The sequence below is a fragment of the Alosa sapidissima genome, chromosome 14 (genome assembly GCF_018492685.1).
Source record: "Alosa sapidissima isolate fAloSap1 chromosome 14, fAloSap1.pri, whole genome shotgun sequence".
Taxonomy (NCBI): domain Eukaryota; kingdom Metazoa; phylum Chordata; class Actinopteri; order Clupeiformes; family Clupeidae; genus Alosa; species Alosa sapidissima.
This window is the reverse complement of record NC_055970.1, coordinates 17,724,976-17,740,944: the sequence shown is the minus strand read 5'-3', so window position 1 is coordinate 17,740,944 and position 15,969 is coordinate 17,724,976. Positions and strand designations below refer to the sequence as shown.

Below are 15,969 nucleotides of genomic sequence, written 5' to 3'. Positions count from 1 at the left end.
GTTTGTGTGGGAGTGTGTGTGTGTGTGTGGAAGTGATGGCGTGTGCTTGTTTGTCAGCTTCTTTGTCTTATTGAAAAGGAGAATTTTGGGTTTTCCTTTTTATGTACTTTATCTTGTATAAAGTGTTTTTTGGGGAAGACAATATTTGTTGTACAATTCTTTTGTATCTGTTGCTGTTAAACGGTGATGACTACAGGGATGTCAGAACGTGTCTCAATTTAAAAGACACTGATTACCTGTTACCTTTTTTTATTTGGACTTGAGGGAAGAGAAAGAAGAGTTTAGGGCAAGGAGATAGACAGAGGGAAAAAAACAGATAATCTCTTCATCATTGCAGCACTCAACCATAGACATGCAGACACCCACACACAAATACTCACAGAGACCGATATACACACACACACACATATGCACACATATATATACACACACACACACACACACATACACACATAATAGGTGTTCTCGTCCCTGAGAGTACTTTTTTCTTGGCCCGCTATTATGGGAAAAGCACAGGGATGATAGGACCACAAACCCTGACAGCTTTTTTATGATGTTCCCATAGCCAATTCATCAGCCAACAGTTTATCATGACATCCTGATATGGCGGACAAATCGATTGGTCTTTCCCTACCTCTGGGAAGTGATCTTTGCCAAGAGAGTCAATACCAGCCACCAATCTGTTTCAGTGATGGTGTCATATGCACTCACAAAAGGTGTAGCCTTCCCAATGAGATACATCAGTGGCACCCCACACTAAATTACTTGTTACAGTGTCGCAGGAACCATTGTATCCTTCTTGAAATTTGTAACACCTGAATGAGTCATACAATATGCATTGACCTTGTGTCTATTGAGATGTTCTGTGAGACACTTTTAGCTGTCATGACCTCATCATGAGAGAGTGGCACAGTGATTAGCTCATGTCTGCCGCTCCTGAGCTCTCGCAGTCAGACACCTGGCTGGCGACGCACGCCCAGCGAGTGTCTCAAAGCGCCACGCCCTGGCAGAGGCTCTCACTCACTCACTAAAGATTCTGATCCTGATCTGAGGCTGATACTCCCACTAAGTGTTAGCCACAACAACGGGACAGAGACAGACACAGACATCAGATCTCCGTCATTCTCAGACATCTCCCTAAGGATCTGTTCCGCTCAGAAAAGGTGTGACGAGAAAGTCCTGTCCTTAGCTATGACCCGGCGTTGGGCCTGAAGACAAGTTTGTGTGAGATGCACAGTTGTTGACTGGACTATGTCCTTGTTTGGGGGTGGGACACCACTCCCTGAAGAACTGGCATGCAGTGTATTTCCTGTCCTGTTCTGAACTGACCATTGATCCTGGTGGTATAGTTCAAAGTGAGGTCTTGTTTCTTGTCTTCTTGTTTGTTGTATTTGATAATTGGGTTTCATTTGTGACTACAGTGAGCCTTGACTTTTTTCCTTTGATGATAATATTCTCAGTCATCTTTTGTTTTTCTAAAACAAAATTCTTGTTACATGTTTGACCATGGAAGAACAGAATGTAAACCTAAGCTCCAAATCTATCAATACTGGGAAGCAAGAGTTGGTGGCGTGAAAGAGAAAGCTAGATCCTTGCCATGTTACATCGATCTGAACAGTCGACTTGTAGACTGGATCACTGGCGACTGAGCTCTGTCTAATGGGCCCCTTCAAAGATCTTCTCTCCCCAACTCAACTCTCTACTTACTCCCTCGGTCTCACTTTCTTGCGATCTCATCACACATCTGTGATGTGCACAAACATATTTTGTTATTTATTAGTTTTGACAACTATGTACAGTGTATATAGATATAAATGTATATAAAAGAGTAAAGTTACAGATGTCTGTGGTGTCTTTTTTTACCTTGTAGCAGAAATACTTTTTAGTGTGTGTGTGTGTGTCTAAAGCATGTTTGGTCTTTAGCTGGCTCTGTTTGTTGCAGCTGTATTCCATCAGTCCAGCGTACATCTTGTCGAGAGACACTCCGCGGCTCTAGAGCGAGGCTCTCTCCACACTCATGCATTTATTCATTCTCATTTTATATGTTTTACAGCTGTGATATCACAACACATTTCTCTCACTTGTTTAAAAACATTTGAAGTAGCAGCACACTTGGGGCAAAAAGAGCATCAAGTTGCAGCTTTTTCATAGTTTGTGTCATTTTTAGACTTTCTGAACTATCCAAAAACCCAGCTAAACTCAACAGTAATCATGTATCAAAATAAAATGGAACCTAAACAGTTTTTTGATCATTATTTGATCATGTCAAAAGTGCCTATTATGATTCTATGAACATCCTTATCTAGGGATCTAAGATTTTGTTATCAAATGACTTGTTGATTTTTCTGTTTACGAGAAGTGCTCCCAAACAACAAAACAACTGAAGCAGTCATTCTTGAACATGAAAGTGGTGTGGCTTAATCTAAATGGAAACAACACCACCTTAAGTCCTAAATGCTTGACTATCTTGATTAAACATTGTTTGGTAGCTTCATTTTTAGTCTTTCATCTCAGAAATTCCCAATATTATTGACTGAATGAGATACATATTATGATCTGTGCAGTGTATGCTAAAGATATCTCCTGAATCTTGATGAGGTGTACTGTTGATACTAAACACTTTACTCTGCCTTCTTCCACACCACTCCTGTTAGACTGAGTTAATCATGATTCCTTGCTTAGCACCCAGATATCAGGAGCTCTAGAAACACCTTGTGCATCACTTGTCTGTTGCAAGAACACATCCAAATAACTCATCTGCCGTTTCCTGCAGTCAGCACCACAGATCGAAGAGGAATAGCATAACCCTGACATTACACTGGAAATCACACTTCAGCTGATCCACCCTGAGCCAAGACATTTGTTTGGGTTACACAATCTTGCCAAACTGATTTTCTGCACTTTTTGCCATCTGTGTCAGTGTGTGTGTGTGTGTGTGCGCGCATGCATGCAAAGTCCTACATGGCCATTTGAACACTCACAACATCCTGATCACTCTGAGCTGGGTGCACCTGCTCAGGGCACCTTCAAAAGGCCAGCATGTGTGTTTGTGTGTGTGTGTGTGTGTGTGTGTGTGTGTGTCACTGCTTGACAGACACAGTAAAGAGGGACATCAAAGATCGTATCACACGCATCAAGTAAATGAAGACGCACAGGCAAACAGATACCCCTAAATGAGCGCCAGCCTCTGACAGGAGGCCAGAGATAGAGCTAGCTGGGCTGAGCACTGAGAGACAGGCTGATGCACAGCTCGGAGGAATGAGCCAAGTGGAGAGGTATTTTTTTTTATTATTATTATTATCTGAGGGGGCATTCAGAGGCGGGAGGGCACAGCGGATGAAAGGGACCAGTGTCACGACGCACGCACACAGCGCTCCAGAATGACAGGCACATATTGGTGTGGAGAAAGAGTGAGTGGGCGCAAGTGGGCGACTGACAAATCCACTCTCCAAACATGCTCTTACCAAGCTGAGCCATGCCAAATACAAAAATATGCAAAGCAGTAGTTGTGAAATCCACAGGTCCACTGGCTGAGGGGGACAGGCACAGGTCAGCACACATTGAGGTGAGGGACCTGGGGGAACTGTGCTGAGGTGACTGTGCTGAAGGCATCTGCACACACTGAATGAGCCAGGAAATATGCCGGGGCACGAAGCCAGGTGGGCAAGTATAATGGACAGCACATTAATGTAAATGAACTGTGGAGCCAAATTAGAGAAGATGAAAAATATTCCAAAAAATAAATAAAAAATCAGAGAGCCCTCAAACAGAGATAAATGCACTTGGCTTCAAATTAATGTCTTGTTTCTAAAAAATCCCCTGTGCATTAAACGAGAATCTCTCCAACCTTCTCTCCATTTACCTCTGTAAACACTTTGAACAAAGATGAGGCATGTTTCCATACATATCGCAAACGACCACATATGCCAATGGAAAAAGAAACAAACAGCACCAAAAGAAACTAGCTGCAAACGTGCAAGCAAAGCAATGAAGCCAAAAAGACAATGCTGGTGTCCACAGAGAGACAGATGGCACCAGGGTCAGAGCCATCACTCACTCGGACCCTCCCTGTGCTATTTAAAGACACACTCCACCTGTGAGGGAGGTCGAACACTTGCACTGTCTGTCTGTGGGGAACTGGGTGTGTGAGTATGTGTGGGCGTGTGTGCGTGTGGGAGAGAGTGAGAGAGAAAGAGAGAGAGAGGGTGGGTATGTTTTTCAGCAACTGAAAATATGCTCAGCAGAACATATGGTGTTTGTGCTTTTAAACAAGTGCAGGAAAAGTGTCTGGATATGACGTATGGAAAGTGATGTGCAAGGAGTGATTTCCTTTTTCTCTGCTGAGTTAAGAGTACTGTGTATCATTTGTCAGCTGGCCTTTGCCAGTGGTGGACAGCTGGACAGCGGAGCGATTTGAGCTTTGATTTTGCACACCCTCTCGGGCCTTAGACTGCCTCTAAGCATAACCTCTAACAAACAAACACAGCCTCTTACAAAGGCTACAACACCGTTACGGTCAGCAACACTCACTGAATCCACACTGGAGGGACTTCCCAACTCTCAAAGACCTACTCAACAGGACAGCTCATTGTCTGGGTGAATGTGTGCTTGACTGTGTGTGTGTGTGTGTTGTTGATCACCTGAGGGGTATGTGAAGTCACTGCTGAATCAACTGTACAGGGCACAAACAAAAACAAAATGACTTTGATGCCAATATACTAACAGTGAATAGCTGGTAGTTTTTATTTGCCATACTAATGTTCATGGGAAGAACAAAATACACACAAACTGCCAACACTATAAGAAACACCTTCCAATCATAAATTTGACAGCAAACCATTTTTTTTTCACCTGTCAAATTTAGTCATATTTTCTCATTTTTGCTCCCAAGGCTGAAAAATAAGTTTGCAAAAACTCTTTACAATTCTGATAAACCTGAACTAATAATAGATGTCTCGCACAGACAGCTATAACCAGATTTTTATTGAATGATGGATGAATCAGGGAGGACAAACTATTGTATGATCTCTGCTGCCATCATGTGTCCATTTACAAGTACTGCAAATCAGTCAGGATGCATTTTTCATGATCCAACCCTCATTAAGCAGAATGTGATTAGTATTACCGGTACATTGGTTATTCATCAAGTTAAGCCCAGATTTCTAATTTGAAAAAGAAAACACTGCATAATCATATATGATAAACACTAAATAGTTCTTTATTTTATTGCATGGGCCAAACGTTACACCACATATTACAACTAACTCTGCTGTTTCATTCATTCATTCATTCATTCATTCAAGAGGAAACAGAATAGCATAACAGCACAGAGAAGCACTAAATCAAGTCTTCATAAAATTATGCACTTATGTACACATTTTAGATCAATGCCTGTCATGTCAACACGCATGACAGCAACTAGTCATAGCAATTTTTACATATGAAACATGAATCAATACCGTCTCTTACATACTGAAACCCAGACTGTGTGGGTCACTCAGTCCTGTCTGTTGATTTACACAGATGTATGTGTGGGAAATACATCAACAGTCCATTTCAAACCATTAAGAAAAATTAAATACAATAAATAAAAAAAATAAATGGCCTCGTTAAAGGGCCTGGGATAAGCCTGTGAAGTCTGAGCTATTATGCCAACATTTTGTATTGTATGTGGTCACACACTCTGCCTGTGCCGTGTGATCATGTTCAAGTCTCTGGAATAGGCCTTGGGCCAGCTCAGTTCTTGCCGTCATCCAGGTATTCCAGGTTTGGTGCATCCAGACGCTGCTCCTGTTGCCGGTTCTTGGTGAACTCTTTCAGGAGATCCATGACCTCGCCACTGTACGGCTCAGGTGTTGGCAAAGCCTCTGGAGGAAAATGAGAGAAAACATCCAAATTGTTTACTATTCAGCATTTCATATATACACTTGCTAATGCATGTGCAGGAGTGGTAAGTGAGGCTGTCATGATGTCTTGGGGCAGTGGTAGCGTAGTTGTTAAGGAGCTGGGCCAGCATGCAGTAGCCTGCAAAGTTGTGGGTTCAATTCCTGGCTTCCACCCTTGTGGCCTTGATCAAGGCACTTAACCCCAGGTTGCTCTGGGGACAATGGCCCTTGTAATAATCATATGCATGTCGCTTTGGATAGAAGCATCTGCTAAATGTAATTCACTTCGGTCTTTAAACATTGCAGATATCCGTTTTTTGCATCTTCCCTCGTTTCATGTTAACATTGCATAGCAGTTCTTTTTTTTTCTCCCATGAGATTAGACCTAAAGCCTTAAATTCCAAACTCCACAACCTGTTGTGTATGCTTCTCTTGGATTGCTGAAACGAATGACAGCAGCAGACACGACACAACCAACAATACTTACATCTGCGGGCTAAGACCTACTCTGTGCAGAGGTCTAACATAAACATTTAATTTACAATCTTTTTTTTGCATATTTTGCTAGTAGAGTCTAAGGAACAAGATTTTTTTTGTCTTCAAATTTTCACGATCCATTTTCACACTTAGATGACATCATCATTTATATAATGCATAATTAAGACTGGGACTACTATCTCTTGGGGGTCAAATGTGAGAAAACACTGGTAAAGAGGGTATTTTTGGGTGCTGATTCTGAATATCATATTTACTTAGCTGATTTTTTTGTTTTAAACCTGCTAATTAGCATTTGCGGCCTAAAACTGGCCTCCATAGGCAACATAGAACGGGTGAATTGGGTAAAAAATTTAACTCCTTGATCTTATGAAACTTTACTAGTTGATTATTTATGTAGAGACAATCTTTTTTTGCATTACAAGTTTTCTGAAAATATATGTTTATGCATGTAATTTAACAATATCTCATTAATTATGCACTAATTTGCATACATTTCAATTACAGACATCTGAATATTGGATAGTTAACATTGAATGTAGTCACGTTCAGGTTTGCCTTCAGAACTTTTTCTTGATTCAGAGCCTTAAAAGAATGGCTTGTTCAAGCACCAGTCCTAGGTTATGCCGATTTCAGTCGTCCCTTTATCTTAAGAGACGGATGCATGCCATGCAGGATTGGGGGCAGTTCTGTCACAGGAAAAGGATGGGTTACAGCGACCAATAGCCTTTGCTAGCCAGGGTTTGTGGCCAAGTGAGTGGGCAACACGTTCACCGTGTACACTGACAACAATCCCCTCCAATACCTGCAGTCAGCGAAACTGGGTGCTCTGGAACATTGCTGGGATTCTCAGCTTGCCCTCTTTATTACAACATCAAATATTGTCCTGGGACAGCTAATTGCAATGCCAATACCCTTTCTAGGCTTCCTACAAGCCCCACTAACACTTTGCGATCTGTGTCACACGGCTTGGACGTCCCCCTGCCTCTTGCCATAGCCAACATACAAGCCTCGAGTGCACCTATCCAAGACTCTTGGATGACAGAATCTTGTATGGTGGACACCATCCCTGGTCGAACCCGAAAGAGACCTGAAAGTCCTGCAAGGGATTGATCCCTGTATTTCCAGATACCTGTGGTTTTGGTGACAGGGACGACCACATACCCGTTAAGACAAGTGGAGTGAACTAATGGAAGTCCGCAGTTGATAAAGCAGTGGTCCCAGATACAGGAAGTGGATATGACCTTGTACCGAGCGATCCAGGCTCCTCCTTCCAGGGATCCAGTGCTGCAGCTTTTACTGCCAAAGGTGTTGCGAGTCGAAGTACTCACTAGCCTACACAACAACCACGGCCATCTGGGGGTGGACAGGACCACAGATTTGATATGACAGAGGTGCTACTGGCCCCAGATGTGGCATGAGGTGCAAAAGTGGTGTTCTGAGTGTGAGCACTGTGCTTGCTAAAGCAAGACAACCCAAGCCAGAACCTTCTTGGGAAATATGTTAGCCACTAAGCCTTAGATAATCTCCATTGACTTTACTCTCTTGGATTGGGCTAGCACAGGACAAGAGAATGTTCTGGTAGTCACAAATGTTTTCTCAAAGTTTACCCAGGCCTTTCCCACCCCTGATCAGAGAGCTTCCACCGTAGCTAAGATTCTAACTGAGAGATGGTTCTATGCGCAGCTTTGAGGGGGAGCTGTTGAAGCACCTGTGTGACACCTACATCATAACAAAGACTAGAACCACCACTTATCATCCAGAGGGGAATGGTCAATGTGAACGTTTCAACAGGACACTTCATGACTTGCTCAGGACCTTACCCCCTGAAATGAAGAGTAAATGGCCCCAGTTGCTCCCTCAGCTCCTGTTCGCCTATAATACCACCGTGTACCAGTCCACACAGCACTCCCCATATGAGCTGATGTTCGGTCAGAAGCCACAGTTACCAGTCGACCACGTACTTGGAAATACTGGAGGTGACCACAGGGACAGTCCACCGACTGATTGGGTGGTGCAACATCAAGAGTACCTGACTTCTGTCTATGCTAGTGCTAGGAGACACTTAGAAGAGGCTGCGGCATATCATAGGCATGGTGGTCCTAACACTGTAGTCCTCTTCAAAGTGGTTGTATGCACATCCCACCTCACTGAGGCCAGGTGCAGGACAAAAAAGCTTATCAAGGAAAGAAGAGTAGTTGTCCGCACACTGCAATCATAACACATAACGCAACGTTTCGGCCTGATGAAGACCCTGGTGGGTCGAAACGTTGCGTTATGTTTTTAACTCAATAAATGTAGTTCTTCTGGGAGATTGCAGTGTGCAGTCCTGACACTGTACCCATAATACCACCTGGCACTCTAGTCTTTTTCTAGTGGGCAGTGGTAGTGTAGTGGTTAAGGAGCTGGGCTAGCATGCAGTAGCCTGAAAGTTGTTGGTTCAATTCCCGGCTTTCACTGTTATGCCCTTGAGCAAGGCACTTAACCCCAAGTTGCTCCGGGGACAATGTGATCCCTTGTAATATAGCTGACATACAGTATGTGAGTGACTTTGGTCAAGAAGTGTCTGCTAAATATAATGTACATGTAAACTCTTTTGCAAGAACCATTTTCACGGTCGCCACAAAATCCAGGATACATGGGTGTCTACCAAGTATGAAATTGTGGAGTGTCTTGATGGAATTGGCACACACTATAAGATCAGGCTGTATGTGGAAGAGGGCCCCCTTAAGACGTTCCACTCATAATACTGCCGGACAGCATTCAAACCCCTTCCACCTCCCACAGTCTGTTTCACATTGAACACACTGTTTTCACAACTGAACACAGTTCTCTGCCAGTGTAGCAGAAGTAAATATTCTCCCAGTCCCCTTCAGGCCTTGGCAGTAGATAGGTGTGCTACCAGGAGGGTGAACTTTAAAGCCAGGTGTGTATGCAGAAAGGCTGACTTGCAGCGCTGGCGCACACGCCCACCAGTGGGTGGTGATCATATACATAGCTTCCTCTCTGGGAAACACAGCTGGTCATTTGATATTTTTGCCGCATGGGTGTTTGTGGTTTTTGTTGTTGGAAGAACATGGCTTTATTCTTAATTCTAAGACTTCATTGCTTCTCTCGCACGCCCAGCCTGTTGGCTGTGGATAACCCATTGCTTTTAAAGAGAGCAAATGCACATGGTTTAGTGTCCCTTGAGTTATTTGTTTTTTGTATTAGTTCAGGCTCTGAGAGGGCCATCCGTGGTTTGTCTGTTTGTTTGTACCATAAATTCTTTTGTTTGTTAATTTTGCCTACTGTTACTCAACTACCCATGCCTATGACACCTAGTGGTGTACTGTGTTGCCTGTACTATTATAGATTATTTCCAAGACAAATTTCTCTTAAGGTAGACAATAGAATGACATGGCAGGTCAAGGAAAGCATCAAGAAAAGCAAAGATTAATAAATTGTTTTTGACATAAGCAACAAGGGTGGAGGTGTTTTTGCACTTTTCAGACACTCAAAGTTTGACTATGGATATTGTTTTAGAACCAACAAACTTTCTACATTATCTGGGGGTTTTGTGTTCAAAAAGTGGAATTAATTGTCAAAAAATTAGAAGAAAATGTGAAAATCACTTTTTGGACTAGATATAAATCGCTTATTTTAAAACATAAGAAGAAAATAACACTAAAGATGGATCGTGAAAATTTGAAGACAAAAACAATCTTGTTCCTTAGACTCTATATTAGCAAAATATGCAAAAAAATCAAATTTTACATGAAAATCCAGCGGGACCCTATTTTCCAAACACAGCGTACTGTACTATTTCATTCCTCAGGCCCTCCTCACCTGTTGCCCAGTAATAAATGTCCCAGTCGTTGGTTGGCTCATTGATTATTCGGTCATACTGCTGCAGCTGAGTTTCTGTCATGGTGTTCAAGTACTTCTTGGCAAACAGGCTGAGACAAAGCAAATAATAACAAATAAAATAATATTACAAAGTGTCACAAGTTTATTGCACTGTAAAGGCCTACGAATGTGAAGCTTTACATTTTACAGTCTTGTAGGCCTACAATCACTACACATTTTGGGAAGACGGGATGATGCCCCCTCTAGTGTGCATCTGCGGTCTCACCTGAGCAAGATGCAGTTCTCCAGCATGCCTCTTTTGCGGCTCTCATATAAGAGTCTTTTCCTCTTGATATCAATAGGCTCGCCCGTCTTCTCCTCCCATGGTGGCAGGGGGACTTCAATCATATTGGGTTCAGGTGCATCACCACGGTAACCTCGTGCAGACACTGCACCAACCATTGATGGACGTAGGGAAGCCCGATAGACGCCAGCAACAAGCTGATAGGTACAAAACATTAATTCACAGTTTATTGCATTGGAAAATGTTCTGTTGGTGCAGAAGTAACTGTGTATGATTGCAATCATAGTCTGAGATTACTTTTATTTTTAACCAAAGCAAATTAAATATGTAAACACATTTTCTAGTGTCTGCCGCATTCACACATTTACGAACAGATGAGATATTGGAATGTTTACCCTTTACGTACCCTCTCATGGTACAGTCCATTACCAAACCCGCTGCGGACGATTTCATAACACATGTTCATATCAGAACAGCGACCTTATCTAGCAGTTAACACAACGTTATAAGGATACATTAACCAAATCTACTCCGACACTGTTATTATTTGATCCACGGACATGTTGTGCTGCTATCTTTCCCCCACAAAATAACAGGCTAGCTGAAGAATTGCCATTAGCTTACGGGTAACGATAGGTGATAGCCAGAGCCATAACTTAGGCTAAAAGTCAGCAGATTGCTATCGGCCCTACTCGGACAATATTTGTGCATACTGGATAGCATATTACATTCGTTAGATAACTATTTCCCCGTGCCCAAACAAACAACTCTGCCTTAACTTACAGCTAAAGTTAGCTTGCTAAACAACCTCTGCAGTTGTGGTCAAGCCCAACTCCCACAGAACACTTACGTTTTTACATTTGCTATCAAAACGACAGACAAAGGCATTTAATAACTGGAGCCACTCACCCTCCTCGCAAACACAGCAGACATCATTGTGCTTTCAAGATTTCAACAACACTACCCTCTGTCACTTGTATCGACTCAACGAAGGTTGTTGCCATTCAAGAGGACGAACATTTACACAACAGTTTCATATAACGTTAAATGCACGTCTTCAATTCACGGCCATCTTGGTGAGGGCATGAATAAACCTATACAATTTCCAGAAATGGAATATCTAAATATACACTTTCAACTTAAAATGGTATCCATAATACTTACAACACAAAATACGTGTTTTATTTTGACCAGTGATATAACATTACCTTATTAGTCGCACAAGACACGTTTCTGTGCTATATGTTTGGGGAACCTTATGATGTATTCATTGTTTCAAACCGAACTTTGATCACAAACACACAGGCTATAGTTTGTGCTTCCGCTGTGTGATGTTCGATGGAAAGCAAAATTTGTTTCTCCGTAAAACTAATGCCGCATGGATGCCAATTTGCGAACAAATGCTGTGGCAAATTTCTACCCCGATTTTCAGGTTTATTCTGTTAAACATTCAAGTGAATTGATATTTTGTGAATTATTCGGAAAGCTCGCAATTTGAGTGAAGAGGGGGAGGGTCGTTGGTAGCCTAGTAAGCTATCCAGTTAAAATAATTGATATTATCATTCAGATTTAGAAAGCGGCAAAGTGCATAACATGTACATGCGCTAACTGTACATCGAACAGTGGCTGGTATAAAACAGCATAATCAAACGTGACCTGCAAAGGCCACGTTTCAAAGACAAGGGGATGGCGGCGTCTGCAGCGCCGGATGGTCTAGCGCCAGAACTTATAGATATCTACGATGACTTCAATCAAAACAATGGGGAGGTGAGGTATTATTGACGTTGATGACTTGAGTGTGTTTCACATCACAGACCACATGCTCATGTTCTTCAAACGCTTCGTTAGTTGCAGTAACTTGAAACACCTGTACGTATTGGCGGCATTATGAGGGCAGATAAATTGACATTTCGCATGGTGGTTTCAGCAGAGGAAGTCAACTTTGTGAGTTTCGGGCTAGATTGACAAACCGTTTAACTGACCGTATCACTTGTATTTCAAAAGGTTTTAGAGCATGTTCCACAATAATAACTTAGTTTTATTATTTAAGGAATTGATCGAGTGTACAGAAAGGGATTGTGTTCACTCCTTCTGTTTTCTTATTAGGAAGGGGACTTCATGGGTTCAGTGGATCCAAATGATCTTTATGATGATGTAGTAACTGGTTCTGTGGATCAGAGAAGGATGTCAGGAGGGGACGTCAGGACACATAACAAAGACCTGGAGAAACATGATAACCCCAAACCACTAATAACATACAGCTACAGTGGGGGACAGACCAAGAGGCTTTCAGTCTATGTCGGAAATTTCTCCTGGGTGAGTCTTCATGAGATTTTTCAGACCGTTTAACTTTGACTTTGAATAAATTTGGTTATTTTCTTTTGCACTGTTCCATTGCTTCCATGTTGACCGTTTCATCCAATTTATTATACACTCTCTGTTCCTCTTTACCCTTTTTCATGAACTTAACACTTATTCAACACTTAACACATTATTTTAAAGTAGTTTCTTGTATTAATTTATATGGTTTTCCTCTCTGTATTCACAAACACAGTGGACCTCAGACACTGATCTGTTAACCTTGGCAAGCACGATGGGAGTCAAGGACATTTTGGAAATCAAGTTTGCAGAAAATCGGGCAAACGGCCAGTCCAGAGGGTATGTTTTCACTTTTAATCAAGGATAAGTTTATTCCACAAGTGTTTATGGCTGTCTCATCATCAGCATTATTTCTCTAACAGCTATGCTGAACTTGTGGTGTCCACTGAGGCTTCCTTGCAGAAGTTGCTGGAGACCATGCCACAGTGTCACATCAACGGAGAGAGGGTAGATTGCCGTTTTGCCACACGGCAGAACCTTGCAGTGTTTGAAACACTGGCAAACAAACGTAAGTACACTTTGATGGTAATATTGATACCACAGATTAATGAAGACCCAGTCAGACCAATAGTAGGAAAAATCAGGAACAGAGTTTTATTTACAATGATGCGCATCAAAGGAGAGACCGCATGACTTCACCTAAAGATCCACCAGCTGCTCTAACTAGACAAGGGAATAGTTAGGGTTTAAGTATCCTTCCAGGCTGTCGGGAGATGCCTTTGGTCATCCAATCTTACGTGGACCACACTGAATTAGATTAGTGGCAACCTGGCAATCCGGAGCAGATGGCTACTGATGCAGCCATGCAGAACAGTGAAACACTGCAAAACCATAATATTCCCTCTTATCTCTAAACACATAAACACAGACAGATATAGGCAGGGCAGTACAGGAACGGAATGAAATAACAATCACATGTGGAAGAACACATAACAGAAACATCTCTCTGAGTTAAGGCACCGTTATACTTGAAATGCAGTGATGATTCTCCACAAGGCAATTAGAAGAGCGCTTTGGTCATTTCAACGGTCACAGTGTCATAATATATTCATATGAATTAATTGTCTCCCCTCAGGTATTCCTCAGCGTTCCAACTCCAAGTCAGAGTCAGAGTCAGTGACGGACAACCGCCCCAACTTTCCTTCCTCTTCTGAGCCATGCCCACCCAGCCACGCACCGCTTGTTATGCCACCACATCCCCATGTCAACAAGCTCCCATCCATCGCTATGCCATTTTATGGCCGACCCCCCCCTCTATATCCCCCTCCCCACCCCCCGCCACTCCTCTTACCACCTCCAATACCTCCTCCACTTTACCCACCGCCACCCCCCCACATCCCCACACATCAGCCCCCACCTGCCCTTCATCTCAACCCAGCCTTCTTCCCCCCTCCTCAGGAGAGCTACAACAACCCACCACCCTACTCCCGACAAAGGTCAGTCAACATTGATGCAAATATGTACCCAAAGCTGAAGTTTAAATCAATTAGATGCTGTAAGACGTAGTGTTTTTACTAGAATATCTTTTTGTCATCAGTAGGGAGAGGGAGGACTCCACACCTCCACTGCCAGACAGCGAATATGATGAATTGATGAACAGAAACAAAACCATCGCCAGCAGTGCCATCAGCAAGGCTGTGGCAGGAGCCGCTGCAGGTCTGTCAAAACACAAAAATGCACAGATGCTCTTAGCTGCTCTTAGTATACGTACTTCAGATCATGCTGATCCTCAGATAGGTCAAATCTCAGGGTCATGGGTTCAATGACCAGTGAACTCTACTTAATAACACACTGGGTCATTGATTGTAATAACTAAGTGATGAGATGAAAATACTTGTAAATATTTCAAATGATGAGTAATGAAAATCTCTTCTGTTTTTTTCTCTTAGGAGATGTGTCCCTGGCTGTAGAGACCCTCCTCACTGCAATTGCAGTCATTAAACAGTCTCGAGTGTACAGTGATGAACGCTGTCGGGCTTTGGTGACTTCACTCAAAGATTGCCTCTTCTCCATTGAGAGCAAGTCTTATGGCTCAAGGTGTGTATCTGTGTGTATGTTTGTATGTAGGTATTGGTATTCTGCTTGTGTTCCTTTGATCTTGAACTGTAGAAATGAGTCCCTTCACCACTAAGATGTAGTATGGCTTCATTAAATTTTGTCTGCACTTTCCAGGAAGAAACATCGATCACGTGAGAGGGAACGCTCACGTGACAGGGAACACCGGGACCGAGAGAGGGAGCGAGAGCGTGATCGGGACCGAGACAGGGAGGGCTCCTACAGTCAAAACTGGGAAGCAGGAGGAATGTCCCGCCGGTACAGAGACCGTTCTCTTAGCGCTGAGAGAGACCGGGAGCGGATGCGGGTGCAGCGAGACCGACATCGAGAACACCGGGATCGACACCGCTAGGTGCAGCTTTGTCTTTTTCCACCACCAGTTTCAATAGACTAGACAGCTGTGGCCACTACTGAAAGTTCACCTGTATAAAAATGTGGGTGTCAGTTCACTCTATTTATTTTCTTTGAGATGTCAAAACAAAATAATGCGTCAGGTTTCATAGTTTGACTTTTGTGCCACACAGGACATTTCAGAACATACTCATGTTTGCAGCATAGAGGGTCCCTTGGAAAAAAGGATTCTGTGCCAGGATGTCTGAGGACCCAAAGGTAGCACAAGTGGAGGGGGGTGCCCTACCTTGGTCATTCCAATATTTCACTCAACTTTCCCCAACCCCTTGTTAGTTTTCAACACTGAGGTTCTGTCAGAATTAATCATACCCAAGTGTCCCATCACCACCCGGTTATGTTGGAACAGAGATCGTGCTTCATTAAAGTTAATAGATTTAAATTCTTCAAGTTGATAAGTTTCAGATGTCACTAGTGCTGTGGTACTGCAAATATTAATTTTTATATGTTCACTGTTTATTTTGATCATTTCTGCTTCATTCTTTTGTAAGTACAATCTCAGAATTAAAAGGAATATATAAGTTTTCATGTCTCTGGTTTCGTTGGTGACCTTGGATTAAAAGTGTTGTCTTTGTTAAGTCAGGTGTATGCCATTGATGTTTGTCACTTTTGAGA

The 15,969-nt window shown here is 42.7% G+C and overlaps 2 protein-coding genes across 7 annotated transcripts; one reads left to right on the top strand and one right to left on the bottom strand.

Annotated features, from left to right (window-relative positions):
* Window positions 1-5,195: 5,195 nt before the first annotated feature.
* sdhaf2 (succinate dehydrogenase complex assembly factor 2) lies at window positions 5,196-11,580 on the bottom strand. The gene is made up of 4 exons (XM_042060818.1): window positions 11,422-11,580; window positions 10,495-10,709; window positions 10,209-10,318; window positions 5,196-5,867 (listed from the first exon to the last, which is right to left on the bottom strand). Exons 1-4 carry the CDS (start codon window positions 11,446-11,448, stop codon window positions 5,737-5,739), a joined length of 483 nt encoding a protein of 160 aa, XP_041916752.1. The 5' UTR covers window positions 11,449-11,580; the 3' UTR covers window positions 5,196-5,736.
* Window positions 10,579-15,878, top strand: LOC121681215 (cleavage and polyadenylation specificity factor subunit 7-like). Of its 6 annotated transcripts, none has more exons than XM_042060817.1 (9): window positions 10,579-10,716; window positions 12,619-12,828; window positions 13,067-13,170; window positions 13,254-13,399; window positions 13,967-14,327; window positions 14,429-14,547; window positions 14,781-14,928; window positions 15,064-15,298; window positions 15,471-15,878. In XM_042060817.1, the coding sequence occupies exons 2-8, from the start codon at window positions 12,631-12,633 to the stop codon at window positions 15,296-15,298; spliced, it is 1,311 nt and encodes a 436-aa protein (XP_041916751.1). In that variant the 5' UTR covers window positions 10,579-10,716; window positions 12,619-12,630; the 3' UTR covers window positions 15,471-15,878. The 6 variants fall into 6 exon arrangements, 5 of the variants coding, with proteins under 5 accessions (XP_041916751.1, XP_041916748.1, XP_041916747.1 ...); XM_042060814.1 differs by lacking the exon at window positions 10,579-10,716 and adding an exon at window positions 11,796-12,279 and having other exon boundaries at window positions 14,432-14,547; XR_006022028.1 differs by lacking the exon at window positions 10,579-10,716 and adding an exon at window positions 11,797-12,279 and having other exon boundaries at window positions 15,064-15,380.
* The last annotated feature ends 91 nt before the right edge of the window (window positions 15,879-15,969 follow it).